At 43.6% G+C, this 20,833-nt stretch overlaps 7 protein-coding genes across 7 annotated transcripts; 5 read left to right on the top strand and 2 right to left on the bottom strand.

Annotated features, from left to right (window-relative positions):
• Positions 1 to 65: 65 nt before the first annotated feature.
• Positions 66 to 1,462, top strand: FOMMEDRAFT_80006 (uncharacterized protein; the record flags this gene model as incomplete). Its single annotated transcript, XM_007264385.1, has 5 exons — positions 66 to 641; positions 700 to 820; positions 873 to 995; positions 1,053 to 1,175; positions 1,242 to 1,462. 5 exons carry the CDS (start codon positions 66 to 68, stop codon positions 1,460 to 1,462), a joined length of 1,164 nt encoding a protein of 387 aa, XP_007264447.1.
• A 1,021-nt stretch (positions 1,463 to 2,483) lies between these two features.
• Positions 2,484 to 4,167, top strand: FOMMEDRAFT_132622 (galactose mutarotase-like protein; the record flags this gene model as incomplete). The annotated part of the gene is made up of 10 exons (XM_007264384.1): positions 2,484 to 2,558; positions 2,615 to 2,755; positions 2,815 to 2,867; positions 2,922 to 2,944; positions 3,134 to 3,270; positions 3,323 to 3,420; positions 3,477 to 3,670; positions 3,733 to 3,823; positions 3,876 to 4,057; positions 4,109 to 4,167. 10 exons carry the CDS (start codon positions 2,484 to 2,486, stop codon positions 4,165 to 4,167), a joined length of 1,053 nt encoding a protein of 350 aa, XP_007264446.1.
• A 3,586-nt stretch (positions 4,168 to 7,753) lies between these two features.
• FOMMEDRAFT_18440 (uncharacterized protein) lies at positions 7,754 to 8,326 on the top strand (the record flags this gene model as incomplete). The annotated part of the gene is made up of 2 exons (XM_007264383.1): positions 7,754 to 7,840; positions 7,900 to 8,326. Coding segments are annotated over exons 1-2 (178 nt in total), but the record flags the coding sequence as incomplete, so codon positions are not given.
• A 147-nt stretch (positions 8,327 to 8,473) lies between these two features.
• On the top strand, positions 8,474 to 10,892 carry FOMMEDRAFT_104828 (voltage-gated potassium channel; the record flags this gene model as incomplete). Its single annotated transcript, XM_007264382.1, has 11 exons — positions 8,474 to 8,633; positions 8,695 to 8,835; positions 8,888 to 8,986; positions 9,041 to 9,197; positions 9,265 to 9,366; positions 9,450 to 9,528; positions 9,663 to 9,682; positions 9,741 to 9,754; positions 9,824 to 10,029; positions 10,088 to 10,752; positions 10,821 to 10,892. 10 exons carry the CDS (start codon positions 8,474 to 8,476, stop codon positions 10,463 to 10,465), a joined length of 1,356 nt encoding a protein of 451 aa, XP_007264444.1. The 3' UTR covers positions 10,466 to 10,752; positions 10,821 to 10,892.
• A 1,821-nt stretch (positions 10,893 to 12,713) lies between these two features.
• Positions 12,714 to 14,831, bottom strand: FOMMEDRAFT_27006 (uncharacterized protein; the record flags this gene model as incomplete). The annotated part of the gene is made up of 12 exons (XM_007264381.1): positions 12,714 to 12,850; positions 12,874 to 12,894; positions 13,110 to 13,182; positions 13,278 to 13,431; positions 13,485 to 13,528; positions 13,732 to 13,784; positions 13,908 to 13,949; positions 14,047 to 14,178; positions 14,234 to 14,345; positions 14,399 to 14,475; positions 14,502 to 14,711; positions 14,768 to 14,831. The coding sequence occupies 12 exons, from the start codon at positions 14,829 to 14,831 to the stop codon at positions 12,714 to 12,716; spliced, it is 1,119 nt and encodes a 372-aa protein (XP_007264443.1).
• Positions 14,832 to 15,603: 772 nt separating this feature from the next.
• On the top strand, positions 15,604 to 17,433 carry FOMMEDRAFT_27005 (kinase-like protein; the record flags this gene model as incomplete). The annotated part of the gene is made up of 9 exons (XM_007264380.1): positions 15,604 to 15,741; positions 15,819 to 15,992; positions 16,051 to 16,184; positions 16,374 to 16,448; positions 16,501 to 16,620; positions 16,683 to 16,861; positions 16,926 to 17,002; positions 17,073 to 17,292; positions 17,411 to 17,433. The coding sequence occupies 9 exons, from the start codon at positions 15,604 to 15,606 to the stop codon at positions 17,431 to 17,433; spliced, it is 1,140 nt and encodes a 379-aa protein (XP_007264442.1).
• A 576-nt stretch (positions 17,434 to 18,009) lies between these two features.
• Positions 18,010 to 20,315, bottom strand: FOMMEDRAFT_119871 (G-alpha-domain-containing protein). Its single transcript, XM_007264379.1, has 5 exons — positions 19,988 to 20,315; positions 18,814 to 19,926; positions 18,696 to 18,761; positions 18,589 to 18,642; positions 18,010 to 18,519 (listed from the first exon to the last, which is right to left on the bottom strand). Exons 1-5 carry the CDS (start codon positions 20,238 to 20,240, stop codon positions 18,470 to 18,472), a joined length of 1,536 nt encoding a protein of 511 aa, XP_007264441.1. The 5' UTR covers positions 20,241 to 20,315; the 3' UTR covers positions 18,010 to 18,469.
• Between the last annotated feature and the right edge of the window lie 518 nt (positions 20,316 to 20,833).

Genomic DNA, 20,833 nt, shown 5'->3' with positions numbered 1-20,833 from the left:
TTATTATATAAGCTAAATTTTGGCTCTAAGCTCTAAGCTCTTTTCTTGATTTCAAGCCAATTGTCATGCCAGTGCCGACCGCGTCCACGGCGCCGCTAAATATCAGCGAGCGTCGTCTGGTCGGGGTTCATGCAGAACGCGTCACTAATGTCTCCAGCAATGATTTTCACGGTCACTACCCGGGCGAGGACAATAGTTGGGACCTATCTGCTTTTAAACGCTCGCTTCAGCTGAACGTCACCCGGCTTTCCCAACGCAGTGTCGACCTGGATCTTATTGGTGTTGATGCATCAATAGCAAATGCAATCCGGCGTACACTTATTGCAGAAGTGCCGACTATTGCGATCGAATCGGTGTATGTCTGGAATAACACCAGTGTCATCCACGACGAGGTGCTTGCGCATCGTCTTGGTCTCGTTCCACTCAATCTTGACCCTGGACTATTTGAAATGCGGGAAGAAGGCAAAGATGCTACCGACCGAAGTACTCTCGTGTTCAAGCTTGAAGTCGAGTGCAAGCGGAAGGCGGGAGCACCTGCAGAAAGTGCTAATCCGGACGATCTTTACGAAAATCATTTGGTCACCGCCGGGATGCTAAGATGGGAACCACAAGGTGAACAAGCGGACGTACCTCAGCTCAAGGTGTGTGTGCCGCTTCTCCCGATTCCTGGGTTGCTTACGTATGTCTTCTCAGGAAAAGCCGCCAGGTCCAACGAACCCGAACATCGTCCTTGCAAAACTAAGACCTGGACAAGTAATCGACATGGAATGTCACGCAATAAAGAATGTTGGGAAAGAGCATGCTAAATGGTCACCAGTGGGTGTGTCTATTTGACCCTGTCACCGGATTTCTTTTGCCTTACAACATGCTAGCTACGGCCTCATATCGCATTCATCCGCACATCACAATTCTCAAGCAGCCTCCTTCCGGATCGGCGCGGAAGTTTGCTGACTGTTTCTCACCTGGCGTCATCAAGGTCATTGGCGAAGGAACTGGTACGTTCATATACTCTCGCTACAATGCGCCACTGATTACTTCTCTTGAACGAGTAGCAAGTGAGGCTGTAGAGGTCGACGAGAAAAGGGTCCGTGAAGAGAGCATGAGTCGTGAGGTTTTTCGACATTCCGAGTTCGAGGGTTGTGTCAAACTTGGACGAGTGCGAGATTGGTTCCTATGTTAGTCGTCACAATCGCCATTCTTCGCAATTTCTCATACGGTTTAAATTATAACACTTTTGTTAGTCAACATCGAATCCGAAGGTCCATATGCACCTCGGGATCTCTTTCCTGCTGCTATACGAGTCCTCCGAGCACGTGTTAGCACCCTTAAGCGTGCTGCGGAGGCCCTTGCTTCTGGAGAAGAGCAAGATGCTACGATTGACGGATCGACTAACTTGGACTACCACCACGAAGAACGCGATCAAGATGGGACGAACGAGGACGTCGTGATGATGGATAGCTGATATTATTGTTGTTTGTATTGTTTGGTCGCTATTCTGACTTCAGGACTGATGCGTTGCAGTCTATCACTATAGATGCGATGTCTGTTCATTCCACTAGGATGAAGTTGTACTGCGTAATTAGACGTATAGCCATGATGCTGTATATTTGCTATGTAAGGAACACCTCACCCTGCGTTATCATCGTTGCTGAACTGGTTTAACTTAGGTTTGACCTCTTGTATAATAACGAAGCTTATATTCAGAGCATCAAACCTGATGGCTTGTCTGTTATAACCTTGCATAGTCATTGTCAACACCTGCTTACAAGACTTACAACTATTGCCTGTATCGAAAAAGGAATTCAAAGGCTGTTAGAAAGGTGTTACGTATTCAATGTAGAGTCAATGTTAAATGCGATATTCTCACTCACCCTGACATTAAGCCTGACTGTCCTATCTCATGAGGGAAGGTGGTTCATGTAGACGTTCTGGGTATCACGTATTATTTTACTTCTACCCCATTTTGTGACAGTGTGCAAGCAACGGTCTACTTAAGGTGTGCCGGATATGAGTCCATGACGCTTTGACAGGTGCTAACTTTGAGCCCGGCAGAATTTGAGACGCTGTAGTCTAATATGCGGTGTCTGTACGCGAACAATTTCGTGCTCCGCTATGAGAGTATCTTTGCGAACAATGACTGCCAGCGCTACATGTTCGCTCATTTCACCGAGATTTCTTGAAATTCGGTGAAATTTAGGCTACCATATTACTAAATGTGAGTCTGGGGTCAATTGGTACCTTGTGTCTCCTGTGTCGCTAATGCGCGACGTCTACAGCCATCATGATTTCTTCATCAGGTGATGTGCCTCCCGTGTCTATTTTGTTGCCACCCGTAGTACGGTAATACGATAGCCGCCAAGGAGAGGCGGGGCTGTTGCGATGTTTCTCCCGTGTGAAGGCTTCCGGATCCGAGTTGTCCAAACCAAACGACTTTATAAACCCTTCCGTATCGCTATTGCCATACCCTTGGCGTCGACGAATCCATGATTGCAAGGCCGTTTAAAATCTTACTTTCTGGTCTTTTGCTTGCTTCAACTGCTGCAGTTGCCGCCGAATGGGTAGGAGGCTTTTTCTCAGCAAAAGATAGAGTTTTGATCTTATCTCTTGATCAAAGCCATTCGATGTTACGACAATCACTGCGCCGGACAACTCTGTCACGGCTAAATTCGTGTCGTTTGGAGCTACCATGACAGAATTGTGGGTCAAGGACAAGTTCGGAAAGGCTAGGGACATCATCTTGGGTTATGATGATAACGTACGCGGCTAGACGGCTCTATCCGATTTCTGGCATCTCATAATTAAATGGAATGACAGAGCGAGCTTCTAACGGATCCAGCACATCCAGTCTTCAATCCAATTGTAGGAAGGTGAGTTGGAATTCACGTGTTAGAGTTCATTATTAAATGAACACTTCACACTAGATATGCGAATCGGATCAAGAATGGTATCTCCGCGCAGCTTGTTGTACATGCCGAGTTCTGAACCAACCTTCACTAGGCACATTTTCCATTCCGATAACGAGAAATCCTCAGCCAGATGGCCCAAATGTATTCCATATACCGACGAACGACCATGATGGCACGTCTAATCTATATCTTTTGGTGACTGTAGCGCTAACCACCATTCCTTGAAGGTCTGGATACTCTACATGGCGGAATATATGGTTGGGATCGCCGCAACTGGACAATTGTCGAGAAGACAGCGTCGAGTGTGACCTATCGGCACTTCGATTCGGCGGATGAAGGATTCCCAGGCGATGTCACTGTTTTCGTATGTTTGTATGCCGTTACGGCATATTTGTTATGCTCATAGTAACATGTAGGCAACACACAGCGTCGAGCGCGGCGGCATTTTGAAGACTACCGTGCATGCGTCGGCTACTGCACTAACCCCGATCATGACGACGCAACATATCTACTGGTACGTGAAAATTCCCTTTGTTGTCGAGAATGCTCATTTTCCGGACCTTTCCCTAGGAATCTGGATGCGTTCCAGCAGGGAAGCGAAAATATTCTCAACCATACACTTCGTGTAGATGGTGGGAAAGTCCTCGCCACCGACTCAATACAGATACCTACAGGAGACTTCATTAATGTTGGCGGAACAGCTTTCGATTTTCAGGAAGCTCGCCAAGTTGGCTCTCGTTGGGCGGACACAATCGACTATTGCGGTCCAGGAATGTTGCTTATTTGCCCTGCGTCAAAGCCTTACTGAAGTGAGTTTCGGTGACAGGTTGTCAAGGGTATGATAACTGCTGGATCTACAGCAAGGAAGAGCAGACCAACTCCGGTGTCTCTTTGTGGAGCGACCTATCGGGAATTCGGTATGTCTTCCTACCCTCTCTTGCTGCAGTTTGCAAATACATTCGGTGCTAGAGTGGATATGACAACAAATCAGCCCGCTGTACAGGTCTACACTGCGTATTGGCTCAATACTCCGCGGAAGGTCGTACATGGTGGCCCGACACTCAACTACACGAAATGGTCTGCCGTCGCTATCGAACAAGAAGGAATCGTCGATGCCGTTAATAATCCTGTGTGGGGTGTGAATCAGATCTGTGCGTCGCCATAGTTGGTTATTTTTAAAACGACTGACATAGCGATCAAAGGTGGACCAGGAAAGGATTTTGAATGGAGCACAACATACCATTTTTCAGTTGTGCATTGAAATGCCTTCATTCAAATTGCAACGTCATATCCTTTCTACGTATTGAATAAACGGACATTGCCGTTTCTATTGTAGTCCGATATCGCCAGTAATCAGTTCTAAAATCCGATAGCCATCGCCTGGTTTTCGGTGCAGCGAAAGTTCCGCGAATGAGAATCACTTGTCTAAGGCAGCTGGCGCTGAGAAGATTTGTTCTGATTGTGCCGAGAATCGGGCGTCTTCGCCTCGTGTTCGCCACACACGAACAATCACACACACCCATGTGCTTCTTAGAACTCGCGTCCCCAAAGGACTCATTGGAGGGGTGGCGCTGAGTACTTGTCTTTTGAAGTATTCCAGCCCAACTTCAGCGTAGCATGGGAGAAAGCTTCGCTATATTGTATCTCGCTTTCTTTGATAATAATTTAAAACTTTCGATTAAGTTTTTTAGCTATACTGTATTACTCACTGTGAGTGAGATACCGCTTCGTATTGAACCGTAGGGATCCGAATCGTACCGTACAGTACGGTTACGACCCGTTTCGGTCACGGTACGATCTGTACTCGTACCGGACTTTGAGACACCAAATACAGCTCGTATAAAACGGGCCGTATCCCGTATCCTATTAGGCCAAATACGGCCGTATACAGCCGTATACAGAGTACGGACATCCAAAGAAGATTTTCAGTATTAATAACATGTGTAGCACAATTTATAACTATTTCTTCTCTTTGTATACCTTATAATATACCTTTTATACATAAAAACACCAAATTTAGCTAATCTTGGGGTCAATGTATTAATATTATATTATTTATCTTCTCAAAATAGTTAGTCATGTGACTATCTTTTATTACTTCATACAAATTATATTTCAGATTTACTGAATATGTTGATGAAAATGGGCATAACAAGTGCTAATTTGATAGGGACATACATATAAAGTAATAATAGGCCTTTTTAACGATTTTAAAGTATATTAATTATTTCTTTCTATTAATATAATATTAAATTTGTATTTACAAGCGTATTACCGTATACGGCTGTATACGGTACACACCGTAGCCGTACTTGTGTCCTAGAACTCAAAAAACGGTCGTATTTTTACGACCGTACCCCGTACAGACCTGTACAGAGTACGGTCGTACCCGTATACGGTACGCTCGGATCCCTATTGAACCGGGTGGCCCTGATAGCATTTAACAATAATGGTCATTGCACCAGAAACATGGTAGGGAATGCATCCATGCTCTGTCTGTTTAACCTTAATTAGCATATTGGCTCCTATTATTTGTATTACTGCAAATTTCTGTTAAATGACTCTGCTATAAATGATACTGTTTCGGCATCTACTTTGCATTCCATCTGCCTAGCTGACACGGCGTGTGATGATTCTCGGACACCACATGATCCTTCTAGTGATTCTTGCTCACCTCTCCGTCGTGCTGTTGCACTGGAAGTCTAACTTTGGACCGTGTAAAATCCGATGCTTCGAGCTTATCGCTGGTTCCCAGTCGCCCATCTTAAGGAATATCCGAGACGCGAATCCTCCAACTGCTCGGGTTTTGCTTTTAACGCGGGGGCCTGCCCTGCGGAGCTTAAACCAGAGCAGCCCCCTCTCTCCTCTTTCCTCTCCTCTTCACAAACCATTTGACCCCATAAAATGTGTCTGGTAAATTGCCATATCACACATCTGAGCAATGCAGACTCATCACAGCCAAGTTATGCATCTGAGGCATCCTTCAGCGAGCGCTTCATGCAGCTGTCTGCTGTGAGCGGTCAAACATTGTTCGATGTACGTGTCAATACGATTGCCATTCTCACCGCCTTCCCCAGTCTCTATATCCTAGTATGAGATCCCTTACTCGTGTGTTCCACAATATCTGCAACGGGTCGTGTATTCTGCTCTTCATGAAAGGTGGTGTATACTAGGCTTTTATCACCTGTTCTCATTTACTGTCGCTGTTAGACTCGATTATATTCACCGCTAGTAGTAGCAGAGGTACTTCTTCTGCCAGGTATTATTGTAAGTTTACTATTTAGCATACCGGTATGTTCGAAAGATCCTGAAATTTAAATATTAGATGTTTTTTATTTTTATTTTGCCTGTTGGACCGTTTCTTAGAAGTAATGCAAAAAATCTCTGCACGGGGCGATGGTGACTCAAAAAAACACCATCTATTGCATACTTACCTTGTTCCAGGCTTGCATGTACAAAGCTTGTGTTTTTTTGAGTCAAACATTGCTCCGCGCCGTGAAGAATTTGCATTGCTATTAAGTCGATCGTTCGTCTGTTGTAAATTAAAAATTTCTTGTATTGTACATAAACATAAAATTACATGCATTGTATAGTAGAAGAATATAACATGAACAAAGCCGACAGATACAGTTTATGTACCTTGAATGCAGTGGTCGTTCTCCATGATTTCTGTGTAATTTTACAACTTCCAAAGTCTAGTCGTCCAGCCAGTTGGTAGGAAACTTGACGCCGACAGGCAGAGGGAATCAGATACGTATTTCTGCTTCTATATTACAACCCATACACGCACTCTTCCACCCTAGCTCGCGGCCCGCATATGTACGCATGTGTACACTTACGATATGTCCTTGACCCAGGCCTTTTGCACGCAGATGCCCAGGAAGCGAGGAGCAGGTGTGTAGAAGTGGAAGTCGTCAATGTGTGGCGCACACCTACTGGTCTCTCGGTTAACACATTTGATGCGGAGACTTCTGGCGAATGAAGGAATTAAAGGTTCTGTACTGGGCGCTGAACTCTCTCACAAAGGGGTTCTCCTGAGCTACGATACATCCACAAACGAACTTCCAGGTTCAATCGGATTCGTCATGTGCTCTGCAGAGTTTGTTGCGGCTTGTCCTTCCAAGCTTCATCGAATTATAACCGCAGTCCATCCGACACGTTGGAGGAAGTTTTGTATGTAAGATATATGAGGTATTTCATACGCCAAGTAATCGACACTCGACAGGGCGGTGGCTAGATCGAGGTGCATCGATTGGCAAACACTTAAGTACGTTTCTGCCCGTGCCATTGGATATCTAAGCCAGGATCCTCTTAAGTGGCCATAGGTTATCATTGCTGAAATATTCTATGTGATCTACATTGAGATTGGGAGGCATATTAGGGAGATCGGATAGCGAATATATTCTTGACGGTCAGTGTCGATTGCTAGGTTCGATAGAGGTATCAGCCATTTTAATTGAGTGAACTTTCCTGAGCAGTACAGTATGCGCAGAAAGAGGGCGTAAACCTACATACTACCGCAATTCATGCGGACGATGGATGTAAAAGCTAGGGTTGTACCTACCGAGACATAGTTAGCTTGATAACGCAGCAACACCTACTCCAAATCTCGTAAAACAAGGTCCTTCTAGTCGCTCATTGGAAATGCACTTGATGCGTATCTGCTTCTAACCACATGCAAGTAGTCCCTGTCGTGATTTATTGCAAGTCGAGAATAGCTGATGTATGAGTGCATTGGGCATGATATATTTTTATTGAAGAGGCCGATCAAAATTTCCCCGAAAAGCATATAGTCAGTCTGCTGTTCCTTTCTTTCTCCGAAACAACAAGGAAATCCGAAGTTGGCCATTAATTTCTGTGACAAAGTACACAATCATACTTATTCTTTCCCTAATCCGATAAAGTGGGTCGGATTCACAGGCAAAGATGCATCGCTTAGTCCGACAATACTTAGCACGAGAGCAGTCTTCTGAGTAAGCTGCTATGTACACACCTTTGTGCTTCTAAAGTTTCTCCACTGTGAAGTGCAACTTTATACCCACAGTGACGAATGTTCTTCTAATCATCCTCTTCCACATAAGTATTTAAATGTCATCGGGCAGTTGGTTACGTCCGTTTTGGTCCATTGGGCTATCTGTATTAGGAATGCCGGCATCACCTTAGGGTGACTGGGGTACACGTGAGTGCACGAAAACAGAGTAGGACTTCAGAGTAGAGTAGGATAACTCATCTTTCCACCTGTATAGCATAATGATAATAATAGACGCTGAAAGGCCCACGGCTGGAAGATTTGTCACGCTGATGAGACCGATACGCAGGACGGCGTCATAAGCAAGCCGCTTTGCACGATTTCTACGATCCCAGTGGGTGCTCTAAGTGAGACCCGCACGATTGTACCATCTTCGCTGATATTGTGGTCTGTATAAAAAAGTAAGGTTAAGAAGTTGAACGCCGAGATGGTCGAAAGAAGATCAAAGAGAGAAAAACAGAGATCAGCGGAGTTTTCGGAAGATGCCGAAGCTTGATCTGCCGCGACTGCTCGCACTATACTGTGCCATGCTTCTCTCATGTTCCCTTCTCCTTCTTCGCGTCCCCTCTCCCACAGAAACGGTGGCATTGGCGAGCAATATGAACTTCAGTCATTTGGACTTCCGTACGATGGCACAGCAGCATTCAACGCTCCTGAGCTCTCTTCCATCCACCCGCCATGGAAACGTTCTCTGCATGGTACGAAGCACTGGGCACATCATCATCATTGCATTGCAAGCATGTCTGATGCCTGATATAGAACTGCTCGAGCACCCATCGGCTTCACCCGGTTCTTTCCTAGTGCACGTGGTATCCACCTCGTTAATCGTGTTTAGTGCTCTGGTCACCGTATGTGAGACCATTCCGACATTTCGTGCCACGAGTCCTAGTGTCTGGTTTGGTCTGTCCTTATTTCCGTCTGCCCAACGATTTCGGGCTAAAGACCTTTGAAGGGATTGAAAGCTCGCTAGTTGTGCTATTTACTGTTGAATATATTGCAAGAGCGCTCGCTTGGAGTGTCAGCTGGAGCATATTTTGGAGATGGGCACTCTGTGAGCTTTGCAAATAGTGATCGTTGCTGCAAGCTAAACGCACAATCTGTCTAGCTTTCTTCGGGATAGTCGATTTCCTTGCCATTGCACCATATTATGTCGAGCTCTTCCTTGGTGTCGACACCTCTGTTATGTTCCGCTTCTCCATACTTCGTACTTTCCGTCTCCTTCGAGTTTTCCGGGCCTTCCGAACTAATAATACAATCACATTGTGCGTCCATCTGCGAGCTAAATTTTTAAATACCTTTACTCCTGACTAATATATTAATCTCATTCAGAACGATAGAGGTTATGTACCTTTCTGTCCGGCACTCTCAACACGCCCTCCTTGCGCTCGGATTCTTTCTTCTCATGTTCTTGGTCATTTTTAGCACTATATTGTGAGCCCTTTGATTTATTGTTTCGTGTCTGACGTCCTGTTCACGCTCAAACGTTCTACTCGTATCTTTTCCTCTATTCTTAGATACTTCATAGAGAGAGGCACATGGGATCCGATCCTTCAAACATTTATAGATGCAGACGGTGAACCAAGCCAGTTCTCTGTAAGTTCGATTTCTCCAGCTTTCACCTTTGTCCTTTACTCATACATCATCGATTATTTTATTCAATTGTAACCTTGAAAATATTATTGACCTCCCTTATGAACGCGCTGATGCCCAACTCCAAATGGACATAGTCGATTCCAGCGGCTGGATGGTGAGGTTGTATCTGCATTTCGTTCTACATCTACTCATTTTTCCTCATTCTGCAACAGGTTTGTCCTCGTTAGTACGTTTTCCGGATTGAATTTATACGGGACGCCGATTCATTATTCGTAATTTCGTCTGGTTTTAACAGCAATCGCGACGGTTGGATACGGAGACCTTACTCCTCGTTCCTTCCTTGGACGTCTCTTGACCGTTCCGCTGTTAGTATTTGGTCTCTTGCTCATTGCACTTCCCTCTTTTGTGCTTGGTCGCGAGTTCAGCGCACTCTGGGATGCACATGCCAGAGAAAATGCGAGGATGAATGGACATGGACCGGACTTAGCGAGTGTGGACCTGGTGAGCAGATTATCGGACATATTTTTCTGTTTATGTAGATTTACGCTTGTGCACATAGGATGACCCTTCTATAGCAGCGCTTGCACGCCAGATCGTGGACTTGCAGGGTGCACTCGACACTCAGGGGCAGATGCTGCGTCGCTTATTGTCTGCCACCGAAGCGCTTTCAACCTTCCGAAAGTCCACTAAACGTGGCACAATCTTGTTTGATGCCCTTGAAGACGAGAATGAAGACGTCATTTCAAGCGCAGAGAAGGAGGTGGACTTGGGAGGAGAGCGCAGACGAAACGTACAGGAGCAGAGAGCTGGGTGGCCTGACCTTGCTTCTCCTAATTCCCGACGGAGGTTTTTTAGTGAATCCCGTGAGATTGATAAAGGGAAAGGACGTGCTAGTTCTCCTGGTTATGCTTCAGGATCCGACAGAGAGAAGTCATGACACCATGAGTTGTATTCACTGTTTTAATATAATTGATACTTAGCTTATACCGGTTCAGTAGATTATCTGTTGCTATGCGGTACCTTGTCATTTTTTATTCTTTTATTAATATATGCCAGCTCCGAGCCTAGATTTTGGATCAACTGCCCTTTTTTGCGAATCAGCATCAAAGATAATCATAGAAAGCTACTCCCTTACTCTTCTCTATCTGTTATGATCGTAAGATTGTGCGATCACCTCATCGTCTCTTGTTACTCCAGTTCCTTACAGGATCAGATGATAAAGATGTACGTTGCTCACTAGAGGTCAACTTTACAATTGGAATTACTTAAGACTTTTGCTTGATTAAATGCAGCATTGAATAGAAGTGCAAGCGTGCACGTAGCAACCTGCTCGTCGACTTCAGTAGTTGCTACTCAGCATGCTTCCGGAACCAATCAGCAGACCCGATAAAGAGCTTGATCGGACAGATCTTTTCTTGGAACGAGCTTGCCCATATCTCACCGAGCATTGCCACCGTGCCTATTTGTATCTATGCCTTTGATTGTACACTTGTAATGCACTTAATAGATCAGATAGGGCCTCACAGGGATTAATGATTATCACAGTTCTGTAAGGGCAAAAGATTTGAGTGTTGCACTGTTGATGATTGCAAACAATTGATCAACATTATATTCCTATGGAGTGGAACGTGTTCGGACTAACAATGTTTCCGGTTTCTCGACCTTGTGAAGGAATGAGACCCAGTGCTTGAGGTCTCTTTGCTTTGCACTATGCAAATTCACAGACATGTGTTGCTACTCCTAATACCTGATAGACCTGACACACATAATGGAGGTGTTGATATTTATAGTTGTTTCATTTCGGCCTGAATAAAGAGGGTCTGCTCATGATCAGACAGTGGTGCCCTCAGAAGATCCTAGAATATTGATGGGAAGGGCAAGATGCTTCCGATGCCGATCAAGATCGATCGGCGAGCTTTTTCAAGTTACTACGCCTATATTATACCCTAAAGGCCATGAAGACCCTTTACAAAGTGCCCCCGTTTGCACAGAGATAGTCATCGGTATGGGTCTTCTTCAGGTTGTAGTAGCAGAAACTATACATCTCTATGTGTTCCGATACATCACGGGTGAGTTACCTGACTCACGAGTTATACAGTGTCATTTACTGCTGACCGTGTTTTAATTTGACAGTGGCTGGTACTAGCGTACTTGTATACGATACCCTGCTAACTCTTCCGGAAGAAATACGCTTCGTTTGGCTCCCTCTGGTTTACACTCACCAGAGAGGCTCCACATGGAAATCAAATATACCAAGGGTTCTCTACCTTCTGAATAGATACTCCATGATTGCCATTGCTATCATGTGCTTAGTCTGTAAGTTTTGCTTGAAACCAGCCAATTATATAGCTGACACTAAAATAGCCATGATACCAACACGTACAATGTCTAATTTGTGGGTAAGCCAGTATGATTACTATATGTAGTACTGGGACAGATACTTACATTTATCACAATTAGTATGCATTTTCATTAGTTCGGCTCATTAATAATTCAATGCATGTAACAACTGGTTCACAGGTGTCAAACACTGCTCTCGACTGTTGGTAGAGTAGATGTCTTACTTGAAACGGTTGGATCGGGTATGACTTTGTTTACTAACTACTCATTATGTTGAATAACTCACAGACCTCGAGGTGTCGTGCTCTATAAACTGAGTTTACTGTGGAATTTCAATATACTTGGAACACGCCTGCTTCTGATCTCCTTCATTGTCACATATACTTTTATTGTTGCAATCACATATGCACATACTGTGCAGATTGCAGGTGAGTGTCTAACATCCACGTATCCGACTTAGGCTAATACTGCCTTTAGATACTATTGTATTTGAAGGCTCTGGAAATATTAAAACGTGTAATACGTTAGGGATGCCGATCTTATTTCTTGCTTCCTGGATTCCTGGGGTAAGTTGACTTTCTATGCCAGATTATGAAAGAGCTGTGCTTATTCTATAGGTAGGTCTTATTTGACACGTTTGCTTTCTTCCTTTTATTATTAAATGCGTTATCTTGCCTGCGCTTGGAGCGTGTGCATCTCATGAGAATTCTATACAGTGATGGTATCATGTTCTTCCTTGTACGTCTGTGTCTTGGTTGCGAAGCGTCCCAGCTAATTAACAATATTGAAAACAGACTAACTTCAGTGAACAATTTTGCTGATTACAACATTGTCCATACGCTCAACTATCCGATTGTATTGCTAGGCACGCGAATTCTCAACATGATCCTTGTGATCATTGCAAAAGATGTACACCATTGATTGTCATTTTCTTTTCCTTTCCAATTGACGAGTCTCTCTGTCATTGATAGCCCCCTCTGTTCTATATGGGTGTAGTGTACGTACTGCTCTCCCCCCCCTCTTTTCCTATAATTCAATTTTATCAATATGCTTCACACTGGGCTTAGATTCTCAGGTACAATTGTAACAACAGCTGCCTTGCAAGCGTTCCTTCAGCTTTTCAAGTTTCCCGTCATAACAAGTGGAAATGCTTAACACCAAGGGTCTTCTAAAACTTTCTTGTACATGGTAGCTATGAGCTTGTTCGTCCAAAAATATATGAATTGGCATTCTATACATACGTGTGATAGAAGTTGAGAGCATCCTTATTTCGCATATTGTTACAAGAGGATACTGGTATTGTAGGAGAACGTTCTAATCAACGATGAAAATACTTCCACCATACATTACCATGGCCCAAACCAGGCGCTTTCAAGCGAATCATCACAACTGCCACTCCTTCGATTTACTAGAACCATCATCTTAGTATCTTGTTTCCATTGATTATCTGCCTTCAGCCCATCGTCTTCATAATCATTGTAAGGATCATCCTTATTATCGTTTCGACGTACAAGGCTCAAAAGGGATTGGCAAGTAACAGTCGTCACCATGGTACCAGAAAATCTTAAGAGACATGAATCCAGATTATCCATGTGAAGAAAATTAGATACACTCACATTATCGCAATGAAGAAAAGATCCGCCTGAAGGTTTGCTATCAGCTTTCTTTCAATGTAAATATGCTTTAAACAACCGACTTGAGTAAAAGACATGATTGTAATGTTTAACAGCCTCATTACTGGCAATGTGGAAAAGACTGTCAAACAGGATGCTTTACTTGGAATTGATGATTTCTTACAGAGTATAGTCTTGGATATTGTATTATTAATTCCTTCGTTCCAATACTGTAAAAGGGAAAACTTACCAGGAAGAAAAACAGCCCGTCATTGTATAAGATTCCAAATAGTCGCTGACTCTCTAGTCGAGGACGCGAAAGTGCATTGAGAACAAGAAGGAAAAGTGAGGTGAAGTCCAAAATAAACTGTGCCGAATTTGAAGATATTTATCCATTAAGTTTTGAATCTAGAACTTCAGACTCACCACTATTATTAATGCAATTAGAGTAATCCTCTGGGTCTCTGCCTGGAAGCATATGCGAAGACTTAAAATCTTCAAAAATAAAACATGGTCTAGCATACAGAATTAGCTTTTTACACTATGTCTTACATTGAAACCCCACCTCTTGCTCGTGCAATAGCTGCAAACGCAGAAAAGAGAGAAACAAGGTGTATGATTATGAGTCCTCCAGTTATAATTTGGATAGTGCGTCGATCAAGATCCCAAAGCAAGAAAAGACGATAAAGGACAACAGCTGGAAGAAGAATGGTTATTCAAGCGTAAATTGAGCAGATCATCATGCTACAAACCTGAGCCCATCAGTTCAATGAAAACATCAAAACTCATTATCGCTGAATAGACGCTCTGACACCTGAAAATTGACTCAGTTGACTTAAATAATGTTCCACGAGCTTGAGCTAACTACTAGAATGTATAGTAAGTCCAAGTCAAAAGACAGAAAGGACAGAACCTACCCAAGCTGTGCTGACACTGCCTAATGGCATTATAGCTTTACAACATAAATTTGTCTGGCTTTCAGTGCTCAAGAGCACTGAGTAATGAGTTAAAGTATCTTACCAAACAAAAAGATAGAAGCTATGACCAGCATAGTATATCGGACGAATATTATAAGAAGCTTTTGCAAAATAGAGGCCATTCGACATTGCGTATATCTCTCATGTCTGAACAACAATTCTGAAGTGTACTGGATAAGAGGAGCCCACACGTATTGAACTTCGTCTTCAAACGTGATCAATGTGTCGTATGCAAGGACAGATACGCCTGAAACTAATCAATTGTCCATAAGACGATGAGATTGAAGTTATTTGAAGAGGGGAGCCTACTAGTTAAATATCGAACAACATTGACATGAATTAACGAGGAAAACAAATTCGACAGGGTAGTCATGAGGGAAAACGATGGTGTTGCGAAAGAAATTAGGCAATCGCAGGTATAATGGTTATAGCTTATATACTATAATTTCCGGTGAAATCTGGAGCCGAATCGTTCCAAATTTGTAGCAGTGGTTACTGCAAGATTGACCTTTATGTTCACAGTAACTATGCAACTTGCCTCGGTCGCCTGATCTTCAGTCGAGGTGCTGACAGCCACAATAGAAATTCACTTGAATTGTATGAAGGCTGTGGAGATCAGTTTCTGATGAGACGTGACACGCCTGATCTGTAGAGTGTTAATGGCAACGTACTTGATCGGAGTCACTATCTCACTGGACAAATTAATGTCGACGGACGACAGATCGAGTAAATGATTTAATATATGCAATAGGATAGTAAACTTGCTTGAGAACGCAAATGGTAAAGTAAAAAGGAAGTCAGCTATTACAAAATGGACTACAGACTAAAAAAATTGACAAGTAAATTACATTATGTGATCTATATAAACCTAACTCGCCAATGCAACTCTGTATTACATGAGTTCTAGAGTCTGCAATTTGGTTGCACCTAAGTCATTTGTGCCAAGTAAATTATGTTCTGAATGTGGACTCCAGCAAAGCCTATTAATCATGGCCTTTTCTATACACGTTCCTTTGCTCAGTTGTATCTTTAAATGGGTATTTTACCTTTGCAATAGCTTATACACAAAGCAAAGCATATAGTGATACTGTTGCTAATAAGATTGAGCATCCTTTGTGCTATCTCTACAGAGGACTTAATTGGACATGCCAGGTGATACATTGACCAATCTGGAACGTTTGGAGCTGTATGAAGGAGACACTCCAGAGCCTGGTTGGACTGATAAGATACAACACTTTATCTTAAAGCGCTTTCTTGGTAGTGGGGCGCATAGTGGCACAATGGTGAATTTATTTATATATACACTTATGATTATAAACTTATTCTGGCCTAATTTATTGATTCTCATTACTTAATATAGGAAATTGAGAGGCCTGACATTAAGAATAAGGATGGTCAACCTACACACTTTGCAGTAAAGATCATCCCAAGACCACGAAGATCTGAGGATTACACTGGTACTGCTAACAAGAAGTTGGTTGAGGCAGTCAGGCACGAAGCTGGAATCATGAGAGAGCTCAGTCATCCACACATTGTATGTATTTTAGACTATCTTCCCAGTATATGAAAGCTTGACGAAACGATTTGTGTAGCTCAAATGCTACGGTGCATTTGAAAATGAGTTCAACTTAGTTATTATATTGGACGTTGCTGAAGGCGACGACTTATCCTATCGACTCAGTGAGCAACAATGCTTTTTGGGAAAGGAAACTAAACATTATATTAGGTGATGTCCGAGCTTTAACCTAAAAATCCTACATACCATTAATATAATTTATTAGACAGCTCCTAAATGCGTTAGTTCACATGTGTAAAAAAAGAGTTGTACATCGCGATCTAAAGTATGCATTCTTCTGTGCCTAAAAACCTTCTTAAATTAAACTCTACTTGTAAGGCCAAATAATTTATTTATTAGATTTCAGAAACAAAGTGGTGCTCCTCAAGCAGGCTTGGAAAGAAAAGAGATATTGGTCGTAGGTGACTTTGGACTGTGAGTTAATTAAAACAAATTATAGTGGCAGAGCTTGACTTGATTTTATTAGTGCAATTAAACTTGACAAGGCATCAGAAACAGAAGAGAAACTCGAAGGGACGAAAGGATATATAGCTCCGGAACGATTCAATAGAGTGCTTACAACAAAGGCGGATATGTGGTCTGTAGGGTATGTCTATTAATGAACTTCGTTCCTGTGCTGCTAAATAAATGCTAACATTGTATCTGCAGCAATATTACATATAAATTTCTACTAGGAACGGATATCTACCGTCATATTGTAGATCTTTACAGTATTACATATAATGAGAAGAAGGATAGAGCAGGAAAAGCTATTGGAAGGACTTTGACAAATGAGAGAGTTGAGAGTGTACTCGAGAAATATTGCTCTGGCTATGTATCTGATCTTGGTATGTATGCATTACTTAAGAGAAGAGATAAATATACTTAGACACAATAATTGAATAATATTAGGGATTGATTTTCTTCGACGTTGTCTGGAGGTTAATCCGGATCAAAGAATGTCTGCAGAACAGGCATTGCATCATCAGGTACGCATTTACCTACATTATAAGCCTGAACAAATTACATAAATAGTATATATTGTTTAAATAATCGAAGTGGCTGGAACAAGCGATCCCAGATGGGAAAACACACACAACTCAGTCCACCAATGTTAATACTGTCTCAAACGAACCAGACTTGCCTTCTAAAAATAAATCAGAGGATGGAAAAGATAAAGTGTGGTTTGGCAAGTTTATTACCAAACATCGTGAGAGTTTTCGAAGCCGCAAGTCAAGAACATCATCGGAGAAATCAGAACACGAGAGTGAATCGCGTCGTGAGTCAAAACATGGAAGGAGGAGAGTATAACTTATAATTAAGTTGATTTTTTTTCATGTAAATCATCATTCGGGCTGGCTTCCTATAATAAGACATTTTTTTCTTCAATGGAATAGTGCTTGTCGGCTTAGACACGTAGTAAAAGGGATGATACTAGAAAGCAACTGTCAGCGGAAGCATAGCATAAATCAATAATCTCTGATTTAGCACAACTATCTGTTTGTCACCGGCACCGTTACTTGGCATTTCTTGATACACGTAACCGTTTCTACATGATTGCTTGATGTAGGTTACAGTTGTTGAGAATAGCGACAGACGCTTTACCGTAAAGCGTATGGGCACGAATGTAAATGATCTTGCTTAAATAGTCCTCATGAGGTAGATGCTTTTAATCTATGCACGCATGCAGTTACCGGGGTTGCACAGGATCGCGCCGTGAAGGCATAAACAGATCACATTTATCAATACGATGTACTTCTTACGATACTGATAAGATGCAACCGATGGTGTAGTAATGAGAAGCGAGAGAGGTTTCATTAATCATCCTTCCATTGAGACAACTAAAGAGCAACATAAGATACGTGTACGATCAATGACGAAGGCAATGAAATGGATCAGGAGCAGCGTATCAAAATGGTGACGTACGAGATGAGGAGATGAGGCAAGCAAGCGACAGCAAGAAGATTGCAAGACAGAGCAAGCATAACCTGGGTAGAAAAGAAGCAAGACATGTAATGCAGAAAGGTGTTGATAACTAGAGAGCAAAATCAAGAGAAGACAGAGGAAGACGGGAAGACACGTGATAACAACGAAGATGTAACTAAAACAGAAGATGGATGACAGTAAGGGAACTTTTACAGGTACAGATGCAGAATGTCGAATGCCTTCGACACTTTGGAATATATGCTTGACGAGGATACAGTGGTGCAAGGTTGTAAGATGAAACACTACATGCTGATCGGAGGGATGGAGTTAGGAAGCTCAGCGGTGAGAAAGTGAGAAAGTAGAAAGCAAAGAGAAGATAGGGAAGGACGTTTTGATATAAACGGAAGGCTTGCGCTTCTGCTACAGCGTGGTCTATGAGAAGGCGATGTCGAACAAACAAATAGGAAGATCAAAGAGCCGAGAAGATCGGATACGAGGGATAGATACGACCCATTTATCACGAAGCAAGCTCAGAGAAGTCGAGAATATTGTAAATTTTGTTTAAGGATTAGGTCGCGCACTGGATATTAGAGTTTGATGAGCTAATGATTTGGCGTATGCGGGATGCGCTCGGTTAAAGGCGACTTACCACTGGCTATGATGATTGAAGTTTTGAGCTTGTCAGTGACGGAAGTAAGGTGGACTATATGGATAGTGAGCATTATTAAGTAGAAAGTGAATATAACTAGTACTGACTGTAAAGCTCGCGTTGCTGGTTAGGCGAGTGCGAATAATGGAGAGCGGCAAACTTGTTCCTGAAATCTGAAGGGATGCTCAGCCCGCCATTGATAAGCAGCGTCAAGAAACAACCGACATTTGGAAACAGACTCATAGTCATTCGGACGATCACGGTAGCTCGGCATGTGATACGCTAATGAAACACCGGCATCGAGCTTCGCCTTAAGTAGATCGCACTTATTCAGAAACAGAACGATGTTCGTGTCTTTGAGAAGCTTGTTGGAGATGACAGAGCGCCAAAGGAGCATCGAGTCTTCTAGCCTATTCACACGAGGATCCTCGGCGAGAGTCTGGTCGAATGCAGAAATCGGCGCAAGGAAAATAATTGCATTGACGTCCTGGAAGAACGGTGCCCATGCTTGCCTTTGTTGTCGAGCTCCGCCCACGTCGTAAATGCGCCATTCGACACTAGTGTTGCTATGGGCGCCACCACCCTTAACCATAAATGAGTGTTCCACAACCCCGAGGGTCTTGAGACGTGCACGCAGGACATCGTCGTCGGTTGGAATGTAGCGTAGTGCGGTGATACGATCAATGTCATTTAGGTAGAAGCCGGCACTTTCCTCCATGCGCACACGGCGTCGGGCCAGAGTACCACGGACATCAGAGTCTCTCCAGAGAGCGCGCATGCCGTATTCCCCAGACGCACAGGCATGCAGAACATGCACAGGATCACGAGGGTCCTCCCACCAGCCGCGCAGCTCACCAGTATGTGCGCTTTTGCTTTCGTTTCCAGATAAAAATGAAAAGGACTTCTTCCAGTTCGAGGTTGGCCTCAGGGCCAGTTCGCCACCTTTAGTCTGCGACGCTGGGATGGGGATTCCTATGTGAGGGGGAAGGGAGGACGTCGGAGAAATTTCAGCTGGATCGGGATCATCCTCTTCGTCAGGAAATGCTAATTGTCGGATGAGCCGTTGTTCAAGGATGAGGAGGGGTGAGAGACGCTTGATGTAACGCTCAAACTTGGGTAATCGTGAAGTAGACATGGACGGGCCATCGATATGGAGGAAAGAATCGATATCGTCACTGTCATGGACGGGCATATCAGGGTAATATGGGGGAACAGAGTCCGGAGGGACGAGTGCATCGAGGATGCGGCGAACGGAGCGGATGAGGTTAAGGTAGATGACGGCGCGCCAGGCGATCCGCTCCTGATGAAAAGCGGCTGGAGTATGCAGCAGTTGAAATTCTAAGAGAAATGTGAGCCTTGGTGACCACGAGTAGATACAGCAGACTGGAACAGAACGGACGTTTGAGAGTAGTGCTCTTGCCTGATTCGCTCTGGCCAAGCAGAAGGACTTTTATCATGTTCTTCTGGCGCTTGAGCTCGGCCTTGTCCCGGCGGATCTGCTCGTCAATGGCATCGTTGACACGTCGAGCCCGCTCCTCTCGTTCCAATCGTGAGTCTCGTTCAGTCGGAGATTCGTCCTCTGGTGGCAAGAGCGCTCTAGCAAGAGGGTCTGAGAGAGATCGCGAGCGGCCGTGAGAAAGTTTTGGACGCATAGCATCCGTGTATCTTACTGAGTGAATGGGGACAAAGAGGAAAGGCGGGAAAGGGGGAAAGGGAGGAGAAGGAGGAAGGAGGCGAAGGCGGGAGGGGACAAGAGACGGGAGACGAGGCGCAGAGACGAGTCTGAGCCTTGAGCATCGTCTTTCCACGCTGGATTACGTCAGCACATGGCAACGATTCAAGAAGACAACGATCGCCATATCAGGTATCTCTCAAATGCACGACACTCCAGCTCTATTACACGTCTGAGTGTTACTCACGTTTGCTTTGTTTTGCACACGCATTTTTCGATCTCGAGATATTGGTAACCACTGAGCAGCTAGTGGCGTTCACAATCACTAACACAAACTTGCTAACCATATGCATTAGTATTTTTACGCGTCACCAATCCCCTTCTGTGTAAAGCTTCTTAGCACCTACAACTACTGTCTGGGTGTGGGATAGGCTTAGAAAATTAATTCAAACATAACATTAATGGGATGAACCGTTCCAAATACATTGAGACAAGTTCTAGTCAGTCAAATATGCATTTAAGACACTTTATTATCAGCTGTCACATTGTATTGTGAGAAACATTGTTTTTACT

This window comes from Fomitiporia mediterranea (assembly GCF_000271605.1).
Source record: "Fomitiporia mediterranea MF3/22 unplaced genomic scaffold FOMMEscaffold_4, whole genome shotgun sequence".
NCBI lineage: Eukaryota > Fungi > Basidiomycota > Agaricomycetes > Hymenochaetales > Hymenochaetaceae > Fomitiporia > Fomitiporia mediterranea.
Note: the sequence above shows the minus strand (reverse complement) of the source record. Positions and strands in the feature narration are given on the sequence as shown.

Bases quoted from the DNA above. Each gene is read 5' to 3' on its own strand.
- FOMMEDRAFT_119871 (XM_007264379.1), bottom strand. From the start codon at position 20,240: ATGCGTCCAAAACTTTCTCACGGCCGCTCGCGATCTCTCTCAGACCCT. The intron at 18,762-18,813 runs GTCGGTTGTTTC...GCATCCCTTCAG, and splicing joins CTATGAGTCTGTTTCCAAAT to ATTTCAGGAACAAGTTTGCC. The intron at 18,643-18,695 runs GTCAGTACTAGT...CTATCCATATAG, and splicing joins CCAGCAACGCGAGCTTTACA to TCCACCTTACTTCCGTCACT.